General features: G+C 47.9%; 1 protein-coding gene across 1 annotated transcript; it reads left to right on the forward strand.

Moving 5' to 3' along the window:
• The first annotated feature begins 1,708 nt into the window (after positions 1 to 1,708).
• Unc93a (unc-93 homolog A) lies at positions 1,709 to 23,169 on the forward strand. The gene is made up of 10 exons (XM_076926597.1): positions 1,709 to 1,793; positions 6,430 to 6,483; positions 6,715 to 6,859; positions 9,093 to 9,274; positions 9,586 to 9,815; positions 11,458 to 11,583; positions 14,216 to 14,433; positions 16,055 to 16,190; positions 16,725 to 16,856; positions 22,742 to 23,169. Exons 3-10 carry the CDS (start codon positions 6,773 to 6,775, stop codon positions 23,005 to 23,007), a joined length of 1,377 nt encoding a protein of 458 aa, XP_076782712.1. The 5' UTR covers positions 1,709 to 1,793; positions 6,430 to 6,483; positions 6,715 to 6,772; the 3' UTR covers positions 23,008 to 23,169.
• The last annotated feature ends 1,736 nt before the right edge of the window (positions 23,170 to 24,905 follow it).

The following is a 24,905-nucleotide window of genomic DNA, read 5'->3' on the forward strand; positions in this document are numbered from 1 at the left end:
AATCCTGCCTGCTCTCAGCACGGCATCAGCCTGACTTTTTCCTCAGCTGAGTGAGTGCTAGCCTCCTTGTGCTGTCTTGGCCATCTCAGCCTTGGGACCCTGCTAGGCAGTACAGAGAGGGACAGACCAAATGGGATGGGCAGGTATGGCCAGGTATGTGTTTGCTTGCCTTAGAGGAGGCAGTTGATGACCTAGCCTTGCTGGCCACCCAAGCACAACCCCCAAACCACAGTCCAGGCTGGGAGGAGGGTTCTGGCTTGGTTTTATGTCAGGCCACTTCCATATCTAAGGTACAGAATTCAGGAGTTTGCTAACTGACAGAGCTGTCTACCAGAATTCACCTGGGCTCCAGGAGGGATTTGGTGTTTCTCTATGGATTATGGTAAATAGCCCAACCAAAAGGTGTTTCCCACCCACCTGCCCCAAGTGGATGACCCAGGGCCTTCAGGAAGAAGAGCAGGGCAGAGGCGGCCCAGGCTGCATAAACTGGGAGTCCACTTCAGAGTTTCTCTACCTGGACTGGTGTGTTCTTTCCTGGCATCTGGGTAAATGGTTGGGCTGTGGTGTGGCCAGATGCCTTCAAGAATCAGGGTGAACATAGATCATGAACTCAGGTGACCCATAAAATGAGGCAATTCCTATGACTTGGTTTGTGTATGATGGTTAGAAGGAGACCAGACATGTGACCCAAAGCATCATCCTGGCTAATTCCCCACAGACCAGTGCAGAAGGGGACTGCTCACCCTCACTGGCTGTCTCAGTTTATCTTGCAAAGTTCTTCTTAAGAAAACTTACTTTTAAAATACTGTTTTCTTTTTTTTTTTTTTGGTTTTTTTTTTTCGAGACAGGGTTTCTCTGTGTAGTCCTGGAACTCACTTTGTAGACCAGGCTGGCCTCGAACTCAGAAATCCACCTGCCTCTGCCTCCCAAGTGCTGGGATTAAAGGCGTGCGCCATCACCACCCGGCAAAATACTGTTTTCTTGAGAACATTTTTCTTTGTAAAATTAGATGCTCTTAGAGGATAGACTAGCATACAGGTTCATCAAACACAGAAAGGCATGTGCTTATGTAAGTTCAGTTGCTCAAAGGAAAGCTCGATGCATCAAACCTTAGAGTCACTGTATGTGGGTATGTGCACACAGCATGTGTACAGACAAGTGCAGCTGTATACAGTGAATGTGCAATACAATGTGGTTTGCAGGTGCATATATTTATAACATATCCATATGTACATATGGATATTAACTTCCTATGTTTTCCTTGTTAATTTTATGTGTATGGGTATTTTGCCCATATGTATGTCTGTGTATCATGTACATGTCTAGTACCCTTGAGGCCAGAAGTGTGTTTTAGATCCCTTGAAACTGGAGTTACAGACTGTTGTGGGTACTGGGAATCAAACCCAGATCCTCTGGAGGAACAGCAAATGGTCTTAACCACTGAGCGTCTCACCAGCGGTAGGCATTGCTTTTCAGTAGAAGCCTTTATAACTGGCCTTAAGAACATTGGGTAATTCCCCTGTCTGTCTCTGTTGTCTGCCCCCAAATCTTCCTCATGACTGGTTCCATAGCTCTGATCATGGCCAGCCAGGAAGCACCTCACAGACAGGCTTTGCTACTTTCTCATACAAAAACAAGTGTTGCCCAACAATGATTTCCCAATGCAACCTGGAAAAACCACAACCGCTCTGAACAGTGCATTCAGATTTTTATCCTGGAAACCACATTGGCATTCAAGATTAAAGGAGCCCTGTGCCAGGTAGCAGCAGGAAGCAAGAAGGTCACAAAGCTAGGTAAGTAGACACAGGATGACATTACTCTAGCACAGGGACATACCAGCTTTTATGGGTGTGTGCATGTTTTGGAAGCAAGGTTCAAACTTGTCCTTTGAGCTCTTCAAGAATAACTTAATACTATTTGGCTTTGCTTGTGGGCACAGAGCAATTTATTACAAGAACTCACAGGACACACCAGCTCAATGACCACTTGTGTGTACTTTGTCTGAGTGCTGTGGACGCACATGAAGGTGTTCCTCAGCTGTCCAGACCGTAGCTTCTAATTGCTGGTTGTTAGACCATGGTGAGCTGCCTGTTTCACTGAACTGACAAGCTATGGAAGCCACAGAACCAGGCTTTGCCTTCCAGATGGCAGATAATCCTTTGGGGACATTTGTGGATCAGAGCTGCTATGGGTAGTGGGGTTTACTTTGCTGCCCTGGTGGGGATGGATTTGTATGTGTGTTTTCCGCCCTAATTGAGTTTTGGTGTCTGTTCTGCCTACAGTCATGTGAGTTTGTTTGATTGACTTCTGAATTCGCTTGGTTGTTTTGTTTGTATCTGTTTTCTCCCCTGGAACTCGGCCCATGAGCACAGGCTGCTGGCCACCCTGTCAGTGGTCAGCTCCAGCTTTGCAATAACCCCTAGTTGAGGATGGCCCCAGGAAGTGTCTGTGTCTAGATGCAGAGAAAGAGTTGTGTCTACAGCACTGGAGACATTTCAAAAACAAAAGGTAGTATCTGTGTAGGCACGGGTGCGTCCTTAAACAGGCCTGCTGTCATTCTTTAGAGTGTGAGTGTAGAGGTGGGCTAGCAAGTGACTCCCTGAGCTCTGGTTAGCCCGGCACTGCTGCAGCAGCAAGGAGAGTCAGGTAGGACTGAGCCCCAGACCCCAATCTGGCCTCTGTTCTGGGTGGCATACCTTCACTGGACTGGATGCCATGGTCATTGGCTCTGCAGGCTGCACAGTCAAGAGTCACTGGCACATCAGGCCACTCAGATGTCAACAGTAGAAGTGTGTTCTAGAACCTCTGAAAGACAGCAAGACCCAGATTCCCAGGTGATCACAATCTCTCCCGACCCGGGACTCCTCGAGATTTATCCGTAGTGGGAGCGTGAGAGCAATTTCCACTGTCGTAAGATGGGCTCTGTGAAAAGTAGTGGAAAATAGCAGAAGAAACGGCTTTTTACTTTTACTGTGATGGCTCCAGCTGTGTCTCACTGAGGAAGAAAGAACACCATGTTCAGGCAAGCTCTCAGTTCAGTCAGGAGGCCGTTTGCTCAGCCAGGCTTTTGCAGCTACACATTGTGGGGTTGGCAGTCAGCTCTGAGATGATCAGCACACAATACTAAGAGGAAACACCTTTCCAAGCTGCAGTTGCATGGATATAAATTGCTAAGGGTGTTGAGGGGAAGCACAGAGTACGCCTATTCCTGGAGCATAAGGATCCAGAATTCCTAAAGGGAGTGGTGACCCCCATTCTCCGAGTATGCGTGTTTCATTTTGCTGCAGAAAATTAATAGAGCCAATGATCATTCATTTGGTGCTGCTTTTAGATTTCAGGTGTAAGAGACAAGAAAACTAATGGTAGCTTGTTTGCATGAGCACTTTCCTTAAAAGAGCAAGCCATTACTTAGGCATCTCAGCGGAGTGGTTTTTATTTTTTTATTATTATTAGAGTGACTGTGAATCTCAAAGGCCCTGCTTTGGGTAATGGCAGAGCAGTGGTCCCCAATGGCTGGTCAGTTAAATGATCCAGAGTCCTAAGGTTAAAAGACATTTCCTCCCTGAGGTCTTTGTGAAGCACTTGGTCCTTTATTTGCTCTCCGTTAAGTGGTCTCCTGTCTGAGCTCATCTGCAGGACCATGGCTTCTCTCAAGCCCCATGTGGGTGCTTTTCTGGTTGTTGTGGTTTTATTGGTTTATCGACTTGACATAAGTTGGAGTCACATGAGACAGGGGAATCTTAAATGAGAAGACGCTGCCATAAGATTAGCCCATAGGCAGGTCTGTGGGGTAGCATCTTGATTGATGACCAGTGAGGGAGTGAGTGCTCAGCCCACTGTAGTGTTGCCACCACTGGGAAGTTGGTCATGAAAGCAAACTGAGCAAGTCAGAAGGAACAGCCCAGCAAGTGTTCCTCTATGGCTCTACCTCCAGGTTCCTGCACTGACTGCCCTCAGTGACGGAGAGTGACCTGAGAGTTGTAAGATGAACGAAATCACTCTTAGTCAGTGTTCGTGGCTGTGAAGACACACCATGACCATGGCAGCTCTTATAAAAAAGAAAGCATTTAATTGGGATAATTAGTCCATTATTTTCAAGGTGGGGAGCGTAGAGGCATGCAGACAAGACACGTGCTGGAGAAGTAGCTGAGAATTCCACATCTGAGTCCACAGGCAGCAGGGAGAGAGTGAGAAAGACACTGTGCCTGGCTTAGGCTTTTGAAAATTCAAAGCCCATCCCCAGTGGCACACTTTCTCCAACAAGGCCACACCTCCCCTAACAAGGCCACATCTCCTAATCCTTATCAAATAATGCCACTCCCTGGTGACTAAGCATTAAAATATATGAGCATATGGGGCCATTTTTATTCAAAACACCATGCTCCCAAAGTTGTTTCTGGTCATGGTGTTTTATCACAGCAATGGAAACCCCAAGACAGATGCTAACTGAAAGCACGGCCTGATGGTGGCCGGTACTGTGTCTAAGTGCTTCAATCTAGGGAGCTTAGCCTGGGGTCAGGGTCTCGTTCATAGTCAGATGTGTTTCCAATATACAGCTTGCTCTTCTCTCTTCCCATCCAAGTGTAGGTCTGCAGGGATGTGTCAGCCAGTGAGGGCAGCAGTCAAGATCTCGGACAATAAGAGCACCCTTGATTTAGCCTCAAGAAGACTGCACCTAAAACTCATCTCTTGTTGACTTTGAACAATGTTTCCCATTTCAAAATTCCCCCTTGACAAAGATAAGGAGAACACTGGGAAAGAAACATGATCAAAACATTGATGTCACAAACCAGTGTCTGGCTTCTCGCAGGAGAGCTTGAAGGACATTGGATCTGAGTTTCTAAGGGGAATCCAGACCTCTGGGGTGGGGGTGATTTTCATACATACACAGCAAGGTCCCTGGAAGATCTAGATGGGGCATGGGGAGCTGAACAGCTGCTATTAGAAGTTGCTTTCAGGGCCAGTTGACAATCCCACAACATAAAATAAGTTTGAGAAACCAGTGGAGGAAGAGACTGTTAGCAGAAGACTCTAGGGGCTCTCCCATCACATACAAGCCATTTGGGGGTAACTGTAGACAGTGTGATGGAGCCTACAAAAGTATCACCAACAAATTTGTTAAATGAAGCTAAAAGCTCATTAGCCAGTAGCAAGGCTAGAATGTGAAAGTCTACGTGATGCTAAGTACTGCATTCCTTTAACTGTTTCTCCCACTCACCTTGTCTTGTTAGCATTTGCTGGGGATCGCTGAGTTAGAGCAGCTCCATAGCTCTCTATGGTGTTAGCCTCTTGGTCTTTCACAGCCAACCTGGGGCACACTGTCTAACCTTTTCGAGAAAGGCTCTCTCATTGGTTTGGAGTTCACCAATTAGGCTGGACTGACTGGCCAGCGAGTCCCAGGGACTCTCTCTCTCCTCTTTCCACCTCCCTGGTGTTATATGTTATAGCTACTCACCAAGCCCAGTACTTTAACATAGGCTGGGATCAAATTCAGGTCCCCATGCTTGAGAAGTAAGTGGTTCACTGACTGAACCATCTCCTCCTGCCCCCGTTAGAATATCCTGGTAATGTATAGCGCTGCTCTTGTGTGTGTATCAGTGTAATAACCCATGTTTTGTAAATATTTAAACCAATGAGTTTCACATGGCTTGTCTTTTCATAGAAACCAATTAAGCTGCAAGAGCCTTATCTCCATATTGGGAGGTCATGCTGGTTACCAAGGCTGGAAGAGTCACTTGCTGGTCCACACTTAGCAGAAGTGACCAAGGACACAACACCTTGTGAACAGTCTAAGAACAATTAGCTTTACTAACAACTGGGTAGAAGGTGGTTTTTGGAGACAAGGTCTCACTGTGTAGCCTTAGCTGGCCTGGACTTCTATGTGAACTAGGCTGGCCTCAAGGTCATCGAGATTTGCCTGCCTCTGCCTCCAGAGTACTGGAATTAAAGACACCTGCCACCATGTCCAGCATTTCACTTGTACGTGGTGTGTAGAATGCACATTGACACTCTGGATCTGGCCTGCCCAAAGCTTGCCCACTTGAATATTTAATGGTAATTAACTAAATGAAATCCAGATTAAGTTCCACAGTGAATGACAGCTATACCTTAAGAACTCAGTGGTCACACGTGATTGACAGCTGCCGAGTCAACGGGCACAACTCTGGGCTGAAATCCTGGACTTTAATGCCTTATAATGGGTCTAGGATTTCAAATGCAAATCACTACACATGAAATGGTACCTATAAAATTGCTCTCTGTGTGTGATGAATTACCGTACCCTGTCGCTTGGAACGTTATTGCAACATTGCAAAATCACCTGTCTTTGCACTTCTAAGTGTTTGGCCCTGGATAGTAGTATCATATTAAATGTTTTTCAGAAGTTGGATGGGCATTCTAAAAGTTGGTGGTTTCCGCTTTGTTCTTCAGGACAGAAGAGCATTCCATGTTCTGCGTTGCTGGCGACTCCTCTGGACATATGAGGTACTGTCAAATCAAACTCACAAGAATGTGGCATTCCTATGTGAAAGTAGCAGGGAGAAAAATGCAGAGGAGCTGATAAGAGCCGTGACCTTTCCCAGAGAGGAAGCATAAGGTGGGCTCGGGCCTGCAAAAGCTTTATTGCACTAATTATCTAATGGCCAACCCACTCCTAACTCGGGGATGATGCTTGGTACTGGCACCATTTCCCATGTTCCAACTGGTTTCTCTTAGGGAGCTAGAAGCATACTCACTCGCTGACATCCACTGGTACTGACAATCTGTCTGCATAATGGAGAGAAACCTGAAGAATGTGCTGGTGGTTTCTTCTGGATTCCTCCTGCTTTTCACTGCCTACGGGGGCCTGCAGAATCTGCAGGTGAGATGTACCTCTCGTGTTATCCAACTCTCACCAGCACACCCCCCACCCCCAGGCACACAACTCCTTGGAACAATTTATTTTTTTCAAATGAAGCCAAACAAGATTTAGTCTTGTTCATACTCCTCCAGAGTGACCCCAGAGCTCCACAGCCTGGGGAGTGTGTGACCCTGGAGCTAGAAGGAAGTTGGCGGAGGGCTGACAGGACACTGCCTTTGAGAGGCTTTGTGGTTGGACAGAAAGGTGAGTTTGCTGATCCTCGCTTGACCTTACAAAAGCTTTAAGTGAATCATGAACTTTAACAAAGTTGTCTGCAATTTGAATGTTTATGGAATCCTTCTGCTCAAGTCTATGAGTCTACATGAAAACCAAGCAGCTATCTCCAAGAGGTTTGTGGGTCATGTGCTTCCAGGTCATGCAGGCCTGGGGAAGATTTGACAGCTTTTCCTGTGGCAATTACAGTAAAGAGAAGATCAATTTCTTCTTTCTTTCCTCCTTTCCTCCCTCCTCTCTCCCTCCCTCCTCTCTGTTTCTCTCTTTCATCTATCTCTCAGTCTCTCTCATCCTCTCTTTCTCCCTCCTTTTTTTGATTTATTTATTTTTTTTATTTATATGAGTACACTGTAGTTGTCTTCAGACACACCAGGAGAGGGCATCGAATTCCATTACAGAGAGTTGTGAGCCACCATGTGGTTGCTAGGAATTGAACTCAGGACCTCTAGCAGAGAAGTCAGTGCTCTTAACCACTGAGTCATCTCTCCAGCCCCTTCTTCTTCTTTCCTTCCTTCCTTCCTTCCTTCCTTCCTTCCTTCCTTCCTTCCTTCCTTTCTCTCTCTCTCTTTCTCTCTCTCATTTGTCTATTTCTGTCTCTCACTCTTCCTCTTTCTTTCTTTCTTTCTTTCTTTCTTTCTTTCTTTCTTTCTTTCTTTCTTTTGTCTGTCTCTTGTCTCTCTCTCCCTCCTTCCCTCTCCACTCTGTCTTTCTGTTTTCTCTCCCCCTTCCTTCCTTCTTTCTTTTCTCTCTTTCAAGACAGGTTTCATGTAGCACTGGTACCAGCTCAATGTTTCTGCCTGCTCTGAGGTTTCTGGTATCTCCCGTGCGTCCACCAGCTGAAGGTGGCAGATGCTTTGACTTTTGAGTCACTGCAGCCTTGCATGGCCCTCTAGTGGAAAGTACATCCCAGCCTTTCCTTGGCCTGATGGAGATTGTAATGTTTATGTAATTGGGTCTAATAGTGCAACATACATGTGTTTATTATTATATGTATATTGCATGGATGAAGTTGTCTAGCACATGCTGGTCCAGGCACTTGAGTATAGGTTTTTGTGTGGAAAAAGTCATTTGCTTCTAAAATTCTAGCCCTGTTTTAGACGCTGACACCCGCCTTCATTTTCAGTGGTCTGCAGTCAGAAGCAATCATCCCTCCCCCAGTTTACTGTGGTAATGTGGGTGGCAGAGAAATCCCGAGATTGACAGGTACAGTCAGGGTTTCACTAGAAATGCAAAGCAGGCAAGCTCACAGATGTAAGTGAAGTACCCAGGGAAAAACTGCTTTTAAAAGGACCAGGCTGAACCATGCTTCTAGCTACTCAATGTACTTGAAATACCCAGGTAACCCCACTTTAGAGGAAGGTGATCCATCGATCCTATCTATCGGGTTGTAAGGATCTTAGGGACTGGCTGGAGTGTATGTTGGGTGTGGCTGACCCACGTGTGTCCAGGACATGGGAGAGGTCAGGTAGGATGATGCAGGGAGCCTGGGTGAAGGGTGGGGGAAGGGCAGCTCTCTCGATCTTCTCCTTGCCCTCCTCCTTCACTGTGTAGTGCAAGGCTCTGGCTGGTGAATGCTTTGTCTCTGATTTGAGCACATCTTCCCCAGGCTTCCCTCCCATCTTCCCACAGGCTCCTCCCACCTTCTCACGGACTCCTCCCACCCTCTCACAGACTCCTCCCACCTTCTCACGGACTCCTCCCACCTTAGCTTTGAGGCTGGAAGCCCTGAAGGCCTCACAGTGACCATTTCTAATCCCTAACTGCCTCCTCCCTGGAAGTCAGAAGCTGAAGCTGGCTGTATCTTTACCGCAGTGTCCTTGTGTAAGAAGGCTGGTATCTGGTGGCTCAAGATTTGAGGTGGCCCTCAGCCTGGGGCCAGCAGTCAGCCATATCTTGTCTCCTCACCTCACCCAGTTCCCTCAACTGTCCCCTCCTCTGATGGCTTGTCTTTCATCCACAGAGCAGCCTCTACAGTGCGCACGGCCTGGGGGTGGCGACGCTCAGCACACTCTACGCTTCTGTGCTACTGTCCTCCATGTTTCTCCCGCCTGTCCTCATCAAGAAATGTGGCTGCAAGTGGACCATCGTGGGCTCCATGTGCTGCTATGTGGTCTTCTCCCTGGGCAACTTCCATGCCAACTGGTACAGCCCCTCTAGCCAGCCCTTCCCAGTGTGTGTGCCTTCCCTGGGTCCCAGCTGCCTTCCTCTCTTGCTCCTGACCCTGGTGGTAACCCTTTCCTTTCCTTGGGATCTTGCCTTCACACATGCAGGTGTCATCATGACCTTAATGATAATAAAGAATGTGACATAGATGATTCTCAGGGAGATTCAGCCAGCAAGGGACCAATGACCCTTCCTTGCACCCCTAGATTTTGAGAGTAGGGCAGAGGCGATTGCTGGCCTGTGTGGGCATACACTGATCCCTGTCTCCATCTTTGCTGGTTTTTCTGCAGGTATACCCTGATCCCTACCTCCATCCTGCTGGGCCTGGGTGCAGCCCCTCTGTGGTCGGCGCAGGGTACCTACCTCACCAACATGGGAAATCTGCAAGCAGCAAAAGTGGGAAAGCCTGGCAAGGATGTGGTGAACCAGTATTTCGGCATCTTTTTTCTTGTATTCCAATCTTCTGGAGTGTGGGGCAACCTGATTTCCTCGCTGGTGTTCGGCAAGATGTCCAGGCAAGGTAAAGGGTGAGGGGCTGAGTGGCCTTAGAAACAGCCAGCTCTCTGTGGGAGCCACATGCAGTCCCAATTCCATCTCAATGCCTGTCCTTACTGTGGAGGCAAGTGGCCCTGCACCTCTGGGGACAGACAGGAGGCTGAGTAGTTCTTTTCCACAGGTACCCTGTGGAGGTTGGGAAACTCTTTGGGGAAGAGTGTTGTGGGGAACCTCAGAGTCTCGTAAGACACCTCCAAACCGTGCTCTCAGCACAAAGGAGATTTATTTGCCCCAGAGGGAGAGGGACAGAGGGCAGGGATAAGGGACAACAGGAGGGAGAGGGAGAGGGAGAGGGAGAAGGGGAAGAGAAGAAGGGAGAGATAAGAAAAGAGGCAAGGGAGAGGGGAAGGGGTGTTTGTCCCAGAGTGGGGAATGGGGCAAAGGACTGTCTCTGGATAGGGAGGAGACAGATGTGGCCCAAGGGTGAAATGGGAAACGCCATGTTAGGATGAGGTGTTGAATTTTAATTGGGCTTGTTAACTAGGTGAGCCAAAGGAGGCTTTTGGTTGCTGGACTTCAGTACTTTGATAACTGGACCTCGGCAGTCAGCCTCAGGAGGAAGTGGCCAAAGGAGGAAATAAGCCTTGGGGGCTAGCTTTAGGAATGTAGTCTAATGGTTTGCAGCAAGGTAGAGGGAGTTAGGGAGAAGGGCAAGGCCTGCCAGAGACATGTCTGAGACCTGGAGAGAGCCCCTTCAGGTGTCATGAAGAAACTGACTGCCCCCAAACTCCCACATAGGTAATGTGGATCCATAGAGTTGCTAAGAAGAATTTACCTGGCTCATTTCCTTATAAAACTGAGCCACAGGCCAGTGTTATAACCCTCTGCCCGATTCCTAATCCCATGACTGTGAAGGAAAGGCCACAGACTTCAGACTTCACTTAGATACTAGGCCACTGTGTCCCTTGGTAATGAGATTACCACCCCCACTCCCACCCCCCAGCCCCCGGCATTCGAGAGACTACCCTAACCCAGAGATGTGCCCAGAGGCTTGTCTCCTACATGATTCGAGATCTTGACAAGCTGACAACACTGCCATAGTAGTTCCAACTTGTGTGTGTGAGAGAGAGGAGTAGAAGAGAGAGAGGGAGGGAAGAGAGAGAGAGAGAGAGAGAGAGAGAGAGAGAGAGAGACAGAGACAGAGATGTTAGGCATGTATTTATCACTGGACCAACTCTCTTCATATATATATGCATATGTACATATGTGTACACATATATACGTATGTACATATACACATCTATATGAATGGTTTATTTTATGGGTACGGTGTTTTTCCTGCATGTATGTCTGTGCACCATGGGCATTTAGTGCCTTCAGATTCCAAAGCAGGCATGAGATTCTCTGGGACTGCAGTTAGAGACAGTCGTGTGCTAGCGTGGATGTGGGGAACCAATTCTCTGCAAGAGCAGCAGTGCTCACATCTACCAAGCCATCTCTCCAGCCCCACATACATCGATTTTTTTTTAACACATAGAGGAGCTAGCATCCATTTTCTGAAAAAAAAATCATGAAATCATCTGCCACAGGAAACCATACTTTCACTGCCAATTTCAGCCTTAGGTCTTTAGAATTCTTACCTCATCTTCTTGATCCCACCTTTATAGAGACCATCCCTGAGGAACAGCTTGCGTCCTGTGGAGCCAAAGACTGCCTGATGGGTCCAGTGGCCACCAACAGCACCCATCACCCCTCCCAGCAACTGATCTACACACTGCTGGGCATCTACACCAGTATGTACAAATGCCCAGCCTCTTACTGTGGTAAAGGTCCTTTTCTATCCCATTAACCAACATTCTCCATAGAAACCCCTGCCTCCCTTACCTGGAAAGAGAGGCGCCTTGATCACAAAGCCAGTTTCCCAGGACAATGGTTTCTCACTGCACTGTGGGTGTGTCAGCCCCTGTGATTTCCCCCAAATGTGCAGAACGCACTGTATAATTTGCGATAGTGGGAGGCTATGTTTGTGCTTGCCCTTTAATAAATAAAGCAAAAGCCCTGCCGGTTATAGAACTGGGCCAGTCTTGGGTGCTGATCTCTGACAGCAAAGTCAGTGGCCAGTGCAGTCCAAAAAAACCCCATGCAGTATGGGGGTGCATTGTTCTAGGATGAGGATGAGACAGAAGAGCGAGAAAGAGGTGGGAGGCAGGGGCCACAAGTGGCTTCTGTGTTTCTACCTTCTTTGATCACCTGCAATCTTGTGCTTAGCAGAGATTCTGTTTACATTGCTGTGGGAATGGCAGCAAGAGATCCTGGCTTGTGCTTTCTCAATATCCACCCCAGCCCCCTTTCTGTAGTATGGAGGCCAGACACCTATGGAAAGTACTGGGCTAAACTGGTGTCCCTGTCGACTCTCCACCATTCTTAGACAGTCATGAGAGCCGGGTCTTGTGGTCTTGTGAAATGGCAGTGCTGCATAAGTGGGGCAGTAGATAATTCAGGCTTTGGGCGTTACAGGGTCACACGTGTCACTCGCTATTGTCTTTGTGGTGGGTGGAAAGCCACAAATAGCATTGATACATGAATATGGTCTTTTCAGTAGAACTTTAGCTCTCAATGTCTATAAAAGGCTGTTAAGGATGTCTTGTCCCTCAGACTGTTAAGTGTCCATTCCTGGCTCTGAAGCCAGGCCACAGGCAGGTGTGTTCTTTGCAATTCTAGGGTTCCTCAGTTGTGACCTTGAGGTGCCTCCACAGTGGGGATACCCACAGGCCCACAGGCCCCTCTCTCTGGTACATAGTGGCATCCCTGGAGTGATTGTCCAGGGTTTCAAAGCATTGCACTCAAAATGAAGTCTCTCACGGAATGTCTTTAGAATTCAGTGTCTCAGTTCCATGACACCAGCTCATGCCTTGGAAGGTCCTGGACCACTGGCATTGGTTCCATCCGCCTCTGAGTAGAGGATGTGGCTTTCTGAATCCACGATCCTGTCACTCGCAGGCTCTCACTATTTCTTGTTAGAGATGGCATTCTCTATGCCACTCCAAACTTAAAGTCCCTGGCTGCAAGGTGGGCCATGGAGAAGGAGCTTCCCATCATCAGTAGAGAAGAGACACATAGTTTCTAAGCTTTGCCCACAGCCGACATCTGGATGGTTAGAAAAGCACAGGTTGTTTCCCATGCCCAGACACCTGTTCATTTAAAGGGTGACTGAAGAATGCCCATGGCAGGAGCTGTCCAGCCTCCTCGTCACCTAATCAGCACCACTGAAATATTTCAGTAAGTGACATTAGAGGGGACGCTGTGTAGTCAGGAGGGAAAGTGGCTGAGTTACAGAAAGCTGTGAAGGGATCTGGAGGTTTCTGGGTGTAAGTGTGTTAATAAGGAGGTTTCTGTGATGGGCGCTGAGACTGGGTAGACCATCTCTGCAAACATTAGGCAGGAGAGGTGGCTTGATAAATCCCATGGCTCAGTAAGGCTGGAGAATGATGATGTAGTCAACCTATGTCAGCGTCCACAGAAGAGACTGTGGCTGCGATGGGAAAATGTATTAGTAAGACAGACAAGATAAAATCATATCATTTTTTAAGAGTGCCAGGGGTAAGCTGTTGTTACCGGGAGCAAAAGGGAAGAAGTACATACCCAGGGTGAATCTGACCCACACTCCCAGAGTGAATCTCACACCAGGAGTTTGGACACCTCCATCCCCGGGGAACTGCCCTTGTCAGAAAGAAGAATATCAGTGTACGAAAGATATCAATAAAAGATGACCTCTCATCACTAGGGGCCAGAGGGGCCTTGGTATGAGTCAAAACACCCACACGAATATCTGTTTCCTGTGCAGGGGGATGGAGCTGACTGGAGAAGTAAGGTGAGCAGAGAGTGAAGACAGATTTATTTGCTCTTTGCATTTGGGTTATAGATGTACAGAATGTTCAGGGTGAAATGAATACTTTAAGGTTCTTGTTTTGTTCCCCCCCCAGGAGCCTATTTACATGGTTCAAAGTACAAGTGCAACGAAAGGTCCCAGGACCCTTGGTGCCCTCTGTTAACTGTCCCACAAAGCACATCCCTCTCCGAGGTCTGCACGTTTGCCAGGGCCTTCGGGGTGTTTAACGCATGAATAGATTTCTGTATCTCTCTTCGACTGACACAAAGCTCTGTTTTCCTCTCATCATCTGTCTTGGGGGACTTTTGTATTTCTTTCCTTTAAAGGCATGCTCTTTCTCTGTGAGTGACGGCAATGCTGACCCACTGTGGTGGGCCTCAAGTGAAAGCAAATCACAAGTCAACTGCAGACCTAACACACGTGTGATCAAGAGCAGCTTGTCACTAGTTACCCAGTAGCTAGCTGTCCGTGGAGATGGGAAGGGGTGGAACACGTGTGATCCAGGTATCCTGACAGCCATCCGTGTGTCCTTCTAGGCAGTGGTGTCCTGGCCATTCTGCTGGTAGCTGTGTTTCTAGAGTCCATGGAAGATAAACTACAGAATGAAGGAGAGACAAGTTCTAGGCCACTGCCTCTCTGGTCCACGTTACTGTCAACCTTCATGCTGTTCAGAGACAAGCGTTTGTGCCTCCTGATGTTCCTGCCACTGTACAGTGGGTTCCAACAAGGATTCCTCTCTGGAGAATACACCAAGGTAGAGAAGCCCAGGGCTCATATTGTGCACCTGGGCTCTACATAAAGGAACCAATACACCAAGGTAGAGAAGCCCAGGGCTCATATTGTGCACCTGGGCTCTACATTAAGGGTGTCCCAGCAACAATGGCCCAGGGTCCCTGAGTGGATTCAAATTCATGGTTTTCCCAGTCCTACAGTAGCTGAATCTATGATTCAAGACATCCATCCCTGACTTCTTTTTTTTATTGGATATTATATTTACATTTCAGTTTTTATCCCCTATCCCCCCTTCCCACCACCACCCAGGAACCTCATATCCCATCCCTCCTCCTCATGCTTCTATGAGGATGTGCCCCCACCTACCCACCCCACTCCCACCTCCCCACCCTCGAATTCCCCCCCCCCCCAACTCGGTGTTCATCCTTCATGGGACCAAGAATCTCCTCTCCCACCTATGCCCGACAAGGCCATCCTCCCCTTCATGTACAAATGGAGTCATGGGTTCTTTTCTGAAGGGAAGACTTCCTGCTAGCCAGCTGTCTTCCCTGGACAGAACAAAGCTGGTAGAAGGTAGCTGTGACTAGCTGTGTATCACACCCATGTCTGTTCTACTAACTTGGGGTCTCCCCTGTATTCTCACGGCTGTTAAACATAGGGGAAGGAGTTAAATCTACGAGTCGTGTTGGAATTCCCCACGCCAGCTTTCATACCATGTATTCCAGTCTAGAAACCCATGTGGCCTGCTGCTTTCTTGCTCATGCCCCACCTGGCTTTTCTGTACTTACAGAAGACCCCTCACCTGGGGCAGTACAGGCAGTAAAGACACATAGACTGGGACATTCCTAGTGTCAGACACAATCACAACTACTGTTTTCTATAGGGGCCTGTCCCCAGGTTCTGTTGTTCATCCTAGTGCTGCAGGATGGAGGGAACCACCTGTCCTAGGGAGCCCCAGCTCTTTTCTGGACACTTAGGGAAGATGCAGGAGTCAGAGCAAGGCTGGGATCACCACTGTATCCCCTGATCCTAGCCCCAAGCCTTGCCTCCTCCTCACACTAGGAACTACCTTGTCTCTACTCTTAGGTAAAGGTAGTGTTCCAGAATAGGACAGTTAGTACCCACCCAACCTAACCTGGATTTTCATAAACTGCAACTATCTCTGGACAGGTGTGCCTCGTGCAATATTTAAGTGTCCTGGTTTTACCAAGCAACACTACTCTTTTTACTGGGGAAGGGGATCGATCGGTCTTCTGTCTCTATTAAAGAAGGTTAGGAACCAAAGTGCGGTGTCCTCTGTTTATCCAGTAGTGGAGGCCGAGTGTTGAGGCTTCCCAGTGGCCTCCCTGTTATCTATGGGTGTTCCATCTCCTTCACCTTAGGCCTGAGAGGAAGTGATGACATGTCAATGTTCTTGTTAACTCTGTAAAATAACATGTGTACCACACCTGTGGCAAAGAATGTCTAGGAAGGGATTTTCCCAGATGCCTGTCCATTCTGGTCCAAGCAGACCCTCTCCCACATGGCAGTGTAAACACAGGTTGTGGGCCACATCTGCATGTCAGCTGTCACATGGCAGCATCAGACTGGAACCATAGTGGGGCCTATAAGCACAGCTAATTGAACTCTACGCTTCCCCCTAGTCTTATGTGACCTGTGCCCTGGGAATCCACTTTGTGGGCTATGTGATGATCTGCTTCTCGGCCATGACTGCACTGTGCTCCCTGCTGTATGGGAAGATCTCCAAGCACACAGGAAGGGCCTCACTCTATGTGCTGGGTAAGTAGACACAGTCAGCTCACACAAACACGAGGCAGGGAAGGCTGTAGAGGAACCTCAAAAAGGGAAGCCCTGTGAGCATGCTTTCCTGCCTACCCACTGCTCTCCCTGTGCCCCGACATCTCCTGCCTTCCTCCAACAAAGGGAGGTACCCGCTTTCCTCTCACAGGGATCTGCCATAGAAGTCATAGCCCAAGGAACAAATCCAGATATATCTCTGCTCTGATTTCTCCTGGTATTCTCTCATTGTTTTCATACTGGTTAGAAGTCTAGCTCACACTATAGGGAAACAAACTCTGGGTCTTCCAGCCACACAGCAGTGACTAGGGTCCTCGGAGCTTAGAGGCCTCCCTAAGAGTCAGTCATACACTCACACACCAGAGTTTTCTGTCATCCTGCCTCTGAGCATTGCGTGAGAGTTAGAAAGGCTGAAAACACACAGGTGTGGATGGCAGGTCCCACCCCAGGCTTTCAAGGTCCGTCTCAAGCAGAAGGAACAGCCAACAGCTTTTCTGTCTTGTCCCCTCTGACCAGGGGCGGCCATTCACTTCTCTTGCATTGTGGTCTTCCTGCTGTGGCACCCGAACCCGGCCCAGCTGCCTGTCTTCTTCGTCCTCTCTGGCCTGTGGGGAATGGCTGATGCTGTCTGGCAGACACAAAACAATGGTAAGTGCCCAGCATAGTGAACAGTGCCTCTGTCTCTCTTAGTCAGCTGTCCTTGAGGGTAGCAAGGCCAGGAGGCCACCACCAGGGTGCAATCCAAGCTCTCTTTGTAGGGCTAGTAGAAGTCCCCAGTAGAAGGCAGGTCTGGAGCCCAGGGAGTGAGACATAAAGTAGCTCTCAAGGATCTTGCTCTGAATTTAAAGTGAGTTCTTATCTCTGAACTTGCATGACGTAGAAGGGAGGGTCAGGTGAGAACAGGGGCTCCATGCAGCATGAGGTGGTCCTTGGAGTGCTCACAGGTGTGCACAGATGTAGAATTGGAGGAAGAGGTGGCAAAGAGGGTCCACAGAGCATCCAGATAGGGGCCACAGGACACTAGAGTGCACGCCACCATGTTCTGTGGACACGAGGTCATAGAAGATGGAGATAAGGATGCAGAGGAGAAAGACACTTGTGGGCAGAGGTTTATGCTCCTGATAGACAGGTGGGATGGTCTGATGACCCCCCAACTGAGCCACAGGCAGGGAGTGTGACCCCCTGACCTTGGTGGTTGGCAGTTGACTGTAAAGAAGCTGAGGTAGACATCACCTGAAGGAGACCTTGGCCAGTTAGAATGCATGATCAAGAAGTCAGAAGGAAGAGAAACCCTGTCTTGAAACAAACAAACAAACAAAAAAGTCAGGAGGACCAGAAAGTAGAGGCATAGCTAGACACAAGAGGATGCCTATCTTCGGAATATTGTTGTCCAATGGGCTGTGGAATGGGAGCACTAGGTCCAGGGGCCGAACCAGGGAGGCTCCAAGAAAGTCAGTGGGGAGGGGTGTCTCAGTGGTGTGACAAGGTTGGGGAAATGCCAGGGAATTTGCACAGGATTTTTTGGGGGTACTTTCTTCTACCCCATGAGCAGCCAGAGGGCTTCAAGGCTGAGAAGGATGCAGGATGCTGTGTGGATGATACCTCAGGGCAGGTAATAGGGTGTGTGTTTGGGTGCTGGTTATAAATAACATAATGAGCTGGGTACTCCCACCCCCAAGTCCTCCACAAACACCCAAGTGTTGTCCTGGAGTGTGTCTAAGGACCGGGTAGGGAAGGGCTCTGTGTCTGGAAGGTCTTGAGGATGCCAAGGGAGCCCTGAGATGGGTGTGGTTCATAAATGACCCTTCCCACTCGGTTGCATCTGTGCTCAGGACACTTTCAGGCCTAGACAATTGCTAAAGGAAATCTACAACAGGCTGAGGCCAGGGTTGCTGGGAACAGGAGGTCTGGCCACTGCTTGTGCATCTGTGTGTGACCATGACACATTACTGAAGATGGTGGACCACATCCTCCAGAGCTCGACCTTGCTGTAATCCCAATGTGCCATCAGTTTACAAGAGCTGAAAACGAAAATCTAGGGAAACCTAAAATGGCTGGATACAGAGGCCCAGCTGGGTCTATAGCACTGCTGGCTTTTAGTGGAGACTGAACCTAATGACAGATTGTGTGTGTGGATGGTACCCTGCATCCAGTTGTTTTTGACCAAAGTCAGGAACTAGGAGCAAACAGCTAGACTTTTCATGGGCTGTGTGTGTGTGTGTGTGTGTGTGTGTGTGTGTGGTGTTGAGGTTGAGTAACCAGAAACTCATTTTAGCTTTTCTTGGAAGTTCAGAACTATAAGCTAGTGACATGGCAGATCACTTAGGAATTTTAGATACCTTATAACGTCAGCACCGGAGAGAAGTTGCATCGAACCCCACACAGGTCTAACAGAATTCACTGAAACACACCTGGACTCCCATTTTCTGCATGCTGGTGACCTGAGCTCACTGAATTTGCAGAAGCAGTACTTATGGGAACAGGGAAGGCACTGGGACAGACAGCCTGCTTTATCTCCCACGCCAGCACCTCAGAGACGTAACATCATTGCAGCAAAAAGCAGTTTTCTCTTTGACTTCTTTCTCTTTGACATATACGAATAACTACCCAAACTCTCCCTTTCTTTATATGGGCATGAAATACTCACAAAGAACATCTTTGTTAAACTTTGCAAATTACTTGAGGCTGTGTGTGTGTGTGTGTGTGTGTGTGTGTGTGTGTGTGAGAGAGAGAGAGAGAGAGAGAGAGAGAGAGAGAGAGAGAGAGAGACTCAAATCCATTGAGTAACTTGAACAATGACTGTTGAATAAGGGACAATAATTTAAATTGAGATAATTTCAATCTTTTTGTACATGTAAGAGTGTAATTTTTGTTAAAAGATAAACCAGTTTCTCAGGAAGCAGTTTCTTTGAAAGCCTGTGCTTGCAGCCACCCCAGTGAGGAGTGTTGAGAGCTGAGCTGAGTCCCTACAGCTGGCTCCGCCCAGATCCCCACAGCGCAACACATCCACAGGAAGGCATCCAAATGGTTGTCTGTTCCTTTACAACATGGAAAGTTTCCTGTAGCTTTGGCCACATGTTAAGAACAGTGCTGTGTGAGGCTGGGGAGATGGGATAGTGGGTAAATCCACTTGCTGCATGAACCGTATGTGACCTGAGTCTAGATCCCCAGGACAGAGCCTGTAACCCTAGCATTGGGGAAGGGGAGTGGAGGCTGGAGAATTGCTAAGACTTGCTAGTCAGGCAATCTAGCCAAAAAACAGAAAGTTCAAGCTCTAGTGAAAGACAACATTTCAAGGGAGTAAGGGGCCAGGATGTTCAATGTGCTCCCCAGCCTCCAACTGTACATGCATGCACATAAGCACATAAGGGACAGATGTGGTAATATGGTTTCTTCTAACTCATAAAGCTAAATGGAGCTCACATCACCACTGTTTGGGTCATCATTTTTCATCCTCCCTCAGTTTAACAATCTATCACAGGACTGACACTCACTCCTCTTGTTGGGGTTGGGTACCCCGAGGGCGAAGGTGCCAGGAATTTCTTCAGCCTCCTAGCAGTGAATGTCTGCCTATCTGCTCATTCAGTCTGACAGCTGAGGGAGGATGGATACAGTTGCTATAGCAACCCTCACAGGCCATGGCAGTGCATTTAAGACATAGCATGTCTCATCTAAAAATACACTTTGCCCTGTTAGCTGCTCGAAGGGGCTGTTTTCAAGTTCATAAGTGCATGAAGTCTGACTCCTCCTGGGTTTTCCATTTATTTAACCTGCCTTTCCAACAGATGAGATCCCCGTACGCTCCTTCATGTCACCTCATCTGAGGACTAGAAGCAGTGTCTAAGTCACTTCAACCTTGAGCGTCCTGAATAGATGAGGCAGACAGGTCAGGCTGAGGCTGAGAGCAAAACAAATCTCTTTGTAAACAAACAGGCAAGCTCACAATAGTTTATGTTTATAGACAAGCTGCAGAGGCCAGAACCAACCTGTGCAGAGCCTGTGTCCAATCCCCACCCTGCCCCACTTCCCAGGGCTGAGCATCTTTCAAAGCAAGGGAAGGCTGGCTGCTGTCAGGAAATGGGTTCACTGTGGCTCACAAAGGGCAGATATTGTGGGATTCCCCCAATTTACCACAAGCCTCCATTTCCTGCTATTGGATCCTGTGGTGGATGGTACCTTGCACTTGACATTTATGTCTGTGTAGTTGGAGGAGTGATCACCTGCTTGCCATGCCCCCTCACCCATCCATCTACACATTGCTGATATGGACACCTGGATACCTCTCCCTCAGGGCTGGTTTGATTAACAGGCATTCACGAAAGGAAGGTGGCAGTTCTGGCTCTGCATCCAAATCCTTGGCTTCTTTGGCTGTTTGGCGACCTGGATTCTTGTGATGGAATTGTCTGTGTTGGCAGAGAGGAAGAGACAGGGCCGTTTCTTGAGGTCCAGTTGCCGGATAGATCACCCTGACTCTCCACATTTATCAGTTCTGGAGTTCTTACTCTCCCAGCCTGGCATCCTTCAGCCGAGAGTCCTCCATGTAGGACCTTTCTACCCAGAATCCTTCACTCTGAGCACCCTGTCCCATCCCAGGGCCCTCCCTCCTGGTGTTCTTTATTGTAGGTTCTCCATCTTAGAGCCCTTCATCCTGGGCCATGCTGGGAAGTCAAGCAGGGTTTCTAGAGGCAATGTGGGGCCTGAGGATGGTCCTGGTGAGGAGAAGGGTTGTGTGGTAGGAGCTGGATGGAGTTGGATCAGCAGTCTGGGCCCTGGACAGACCACGGAAGATCACCTGGTCTGTCATTGTCTCGTTGTGTCCTTCCCAGATGCACCTGCCACTCACCATGCCATACAACGGGGTCCTCTCATCCACACCTATCAAAAATGTCCCGTCCCAGCACAGGAAGCAAAGGCTACTGGTTTTGTCTAGAAGCAGTTTTAAGGCGATGTGAGTTTTAAGTTTGCTGTGACCAACAGAAAGTACCACATGCTGTGGACTAAGATAAGCACAGATTCTCTCACCCTAGGGTGATATTTCCTCTGCCAGACTGCCAGACTGCCAGACTGCCAGACTGCCAGACTGCCAGACTGCCAGACTGCCAAACTTCTTCTACTCAGAAAGTTTCAGGAACGATGGCACATGCACATACACACACACACACACACACACACTCACACACACACATATACATACACACATGCACACACACATTCTTACATACATATACACACAGATATGGACACACATAGACACATATGCACACACTCACACACATGCACACACACATTCTTACATACATATACACACAGATATGGACACACATAGACACATATGCACACACTCACACACATGCACACACATACACACACATGTGCCTACACACTCACACACACACACATGCACACAGACACGTGCTGTATGTCAATTTAAAATGTAAAGAAATCAAAACTGCTGAGAACATTAAAAAACAGAAGTCACAGAACTAGTAGTAGAAGTTTGGGAACTTTCCAGAGCCCTTGTCTCCACCTCTAAGCAGTCGGGCATCGCCTACTGGAACACTACCACCCAAATGTTGGTGGTGTGCCCTGAGAGGACAAATGTAGGTCCCATGAATATGACTGATTCCTCTTTAGTCCTGGGGACAGGGGAGGAGCTGCACCCCATCTTGCACAGTGATGCCCTAACCACTTGGCAAAAACAGACCAGATTTTTTGCTTGTTTGAGTAGATACTGACAGTCTTCTTGTGGTTTCCTCCTTTAAAAATCCTTCCCTCAATCCCCTTCTAATGGAAATCGCAAATTTGGCTCAGATATTGCGCATTCAGCTAGCGGCTAATCAGTAAATCTTTTGGTTTTAACTGGTTTGAGTCTACAGTCTTTCCCCAGGGTCACAAAGTCCACAACAACACACACTCAACTCTTTGCTCTCTTTTCTTCATCCTTAGAGAGAGGACTGGCCATCTTCCATGTATCTCTTCCTGTGCTACCTACTGCCAGATATCATCTGACTTGTCAGCAAAATTCTGTGCTTTTATTATTTTTTAGCAAGAAAAACAACCAAGATATTTTCAAGAAAACTGGCAGAGGCAAAGCCCGTGTTCAAGATCCTATTGGAGCATGTTTGAAGTCTTTGTGTATGTCTGTGTGTCTATGGGTGGTGCGCATGTGTGTGTACGTGTTTTTGTGATACCTGTATGGTATCTGTATGCATATGTACATGAATGCACACGCAAATGTGTATGCATGTGTGTGACGTCAGAAGTCAACGTTGTCTTAGTCGTTCTCCGTCTTATTTTTTTTTGAGACAGATTTCCTCCTTGATTTAGCTGGGTCAGCTGGTTAGCAAGCCCTACACACCCTCGCTTCTGTTCAAGCACTGGGAATGGCAGGCCAGTACCTGGCATTTTCTGTGGATACTGGGAGTCTGAACTCAAGTTCTCATGCTTGTCTGTAGGCACTTAACCCAGGGAGCCATCTCTCCAGCCCTGTCTGAGATCTTGCACAACATTTTACTCTGGTCTCTCCTCCACAGCTCTTTTTGGTGTCCTGTTTGAAGAGAACAAAGAACCTGCTTTTGCCAACTACCGCCTCGGGGAAGCCATAGGGTTTGTCATTGCCTTTGGATACAGCTCATTTCTGTGTGTGAGCACCAAGCTCTACATTCTCTTGGGTGTCTTGAGTCTAGCCGTGGTTGGTTATGGGACTGTTGAGTACCTGGAATCCAAGGCCACTTGCAAGGTCCTTGCTGCTGAAGAGAAAAACCAGGTAGAAGAGGAAGAAATGAAAACAGAAATGTGAGTGTGGTCAAGTGATGGCTGAGAACCCAGCCTGGGTCAACAGAGGCGTTCCATGTAGCGGCGCTCAAGCAATAGACTCGAATCTTCACAACGGTTTCAACAATATGTGGACATTCTAAAGATCATCTATAGTTTTTTTTTTTAATGTATTTTCCTCAATTTAACAAATTTCCAGTCTATTTTTCTACTCATGGAAATCAAAAGTATATGCAAAGGGCTGGCAATATAACCCAGTGCTGTGTGCGTACTCAGCAAGCACACGGCCACACGGTCAGTCCACACCACCACCAAAAGGAAACCACAGCTCAGTCGTGGGTTGGGGGAAATGGCTCAGTCAGTAAAGCACTTTCTAGGCCAAGCATGAGGACTCCGGTTTGAACTCTCAACACCTATGTTTAAAAAAAAAATCAGGGAATGGTAACGTGCATGTGTAACTTCTGCATTGTAGAGGCAGAGACAGGCAGAAAGTCTATGGAGCCATTGGCTAGCCAGGAGAGCCAGACCCATGAGCTCCAGGTTCAGTGAAAATCTTGGTTTTAAGAACTAAGGTTAATAGCAACCAAGGACACATGTCTACCTCCTACACACACACACACACACACACACACACACACACACACGTATGCACACATATGCACACACACACATGTATGCACACACACATACACATACACGCATATACACACATACACACATATGCACACACACATATGCACACACACATATGCACACACACACACACACACACACACACATGTACGCACATATATGCACACACACACATGTACGCACACACACATACACATACACACATGCACACATACATATGCACACACACATATGCACACACACACACACACACACACACACACACACACACATGTGCCTCTTAAAATTTCCTGGGGGCTTTTCTAAATAAAATGTGTAATATTTTTATGGACCTATTTTTTTTGCCAAAATATGTTTTCTAAAAACTCATATGGATCACAAGCATACAACACACACACACACACACACACACACACTACATACATGTACACGCATGCACATGCATGCTTGCCATGTTGAGGGTTATACATGTTAGAGGCCATTGGAAGGTTTGGATGGGATGCCGGAACCATAACTCCCACTCTGGTGAAAGTCAAACAACTTGCACATCATACCTGCCAACTGCTCGCGCTGTGGTCACAGTGGAGTCAGACATGACGTGTGTTACGTGCCACATGCCCAGTGGTGTCTTTTCATTTTTCCTCATCTTAAATAGCACAGCTGCCATTTTTTTCTACTCATGCTTTTTTCCCTAAGTCCTTTGTCAGAGATGACAGCTACCTTGGAGTTCCTATCTTCTTCCAGTGAGTTTTTCTCCTCTCCAGCCAGTACCCTGAGGGGTCATCAGTGATAGAGGTGGGGAAATTTAAAATAGGACACCGGAGCTGGAAAGATTTGCCTGTATTATGCAGAAGTGTATCTGTGGCCTAAGGTGTTTCATGTATGCATCCTGAGTCCCTCAGCGACATTCTGAGGATGGCCTGGTGTCCTTAGAGGAAAGTCTGGGAGCATTGACAGTGGCCATGGAGACATGGACCTCACTCACACCCGGCTGATGGGAACTGAATGCCTGATGGTCCTGGTTTGGAAGGCCTTCCTACCTGAGACCTCTCATGTCTCTCCCTGATTTCCTTCTACCTCTCTGCTACTCCCACTCTCTCAATGGCTCTTCTCAATGGCCCAGTGTCCTGAGAGTGGCTCCTCTGAGATGTAAGCCTATCTTCTTCTAGTCCATTATTCTTGCTGAGAATCGGAAACAGGCTCACGTGTCACACAGAACTGCACCCATGAACAAATTATGAGGGCTTCATCGATTCACTTGACAGGTGTTTAATTAGCACTGTCTTAGCT

This window comes from Arvicanthis niloticus, chromosome 28 (genome assembly GCF_011762505.2).
Source record: "Arvicanthis niloticus isolate mArvNil1 chromosome 28, mArvNil1.pat.X, whole genome shotgun sequence".
NCBI lineage: Eukaryota > Metazoa > Chordata > Mammalia > Rodentia > Muridae > Arvicanthis > Arvicanthis niloticus.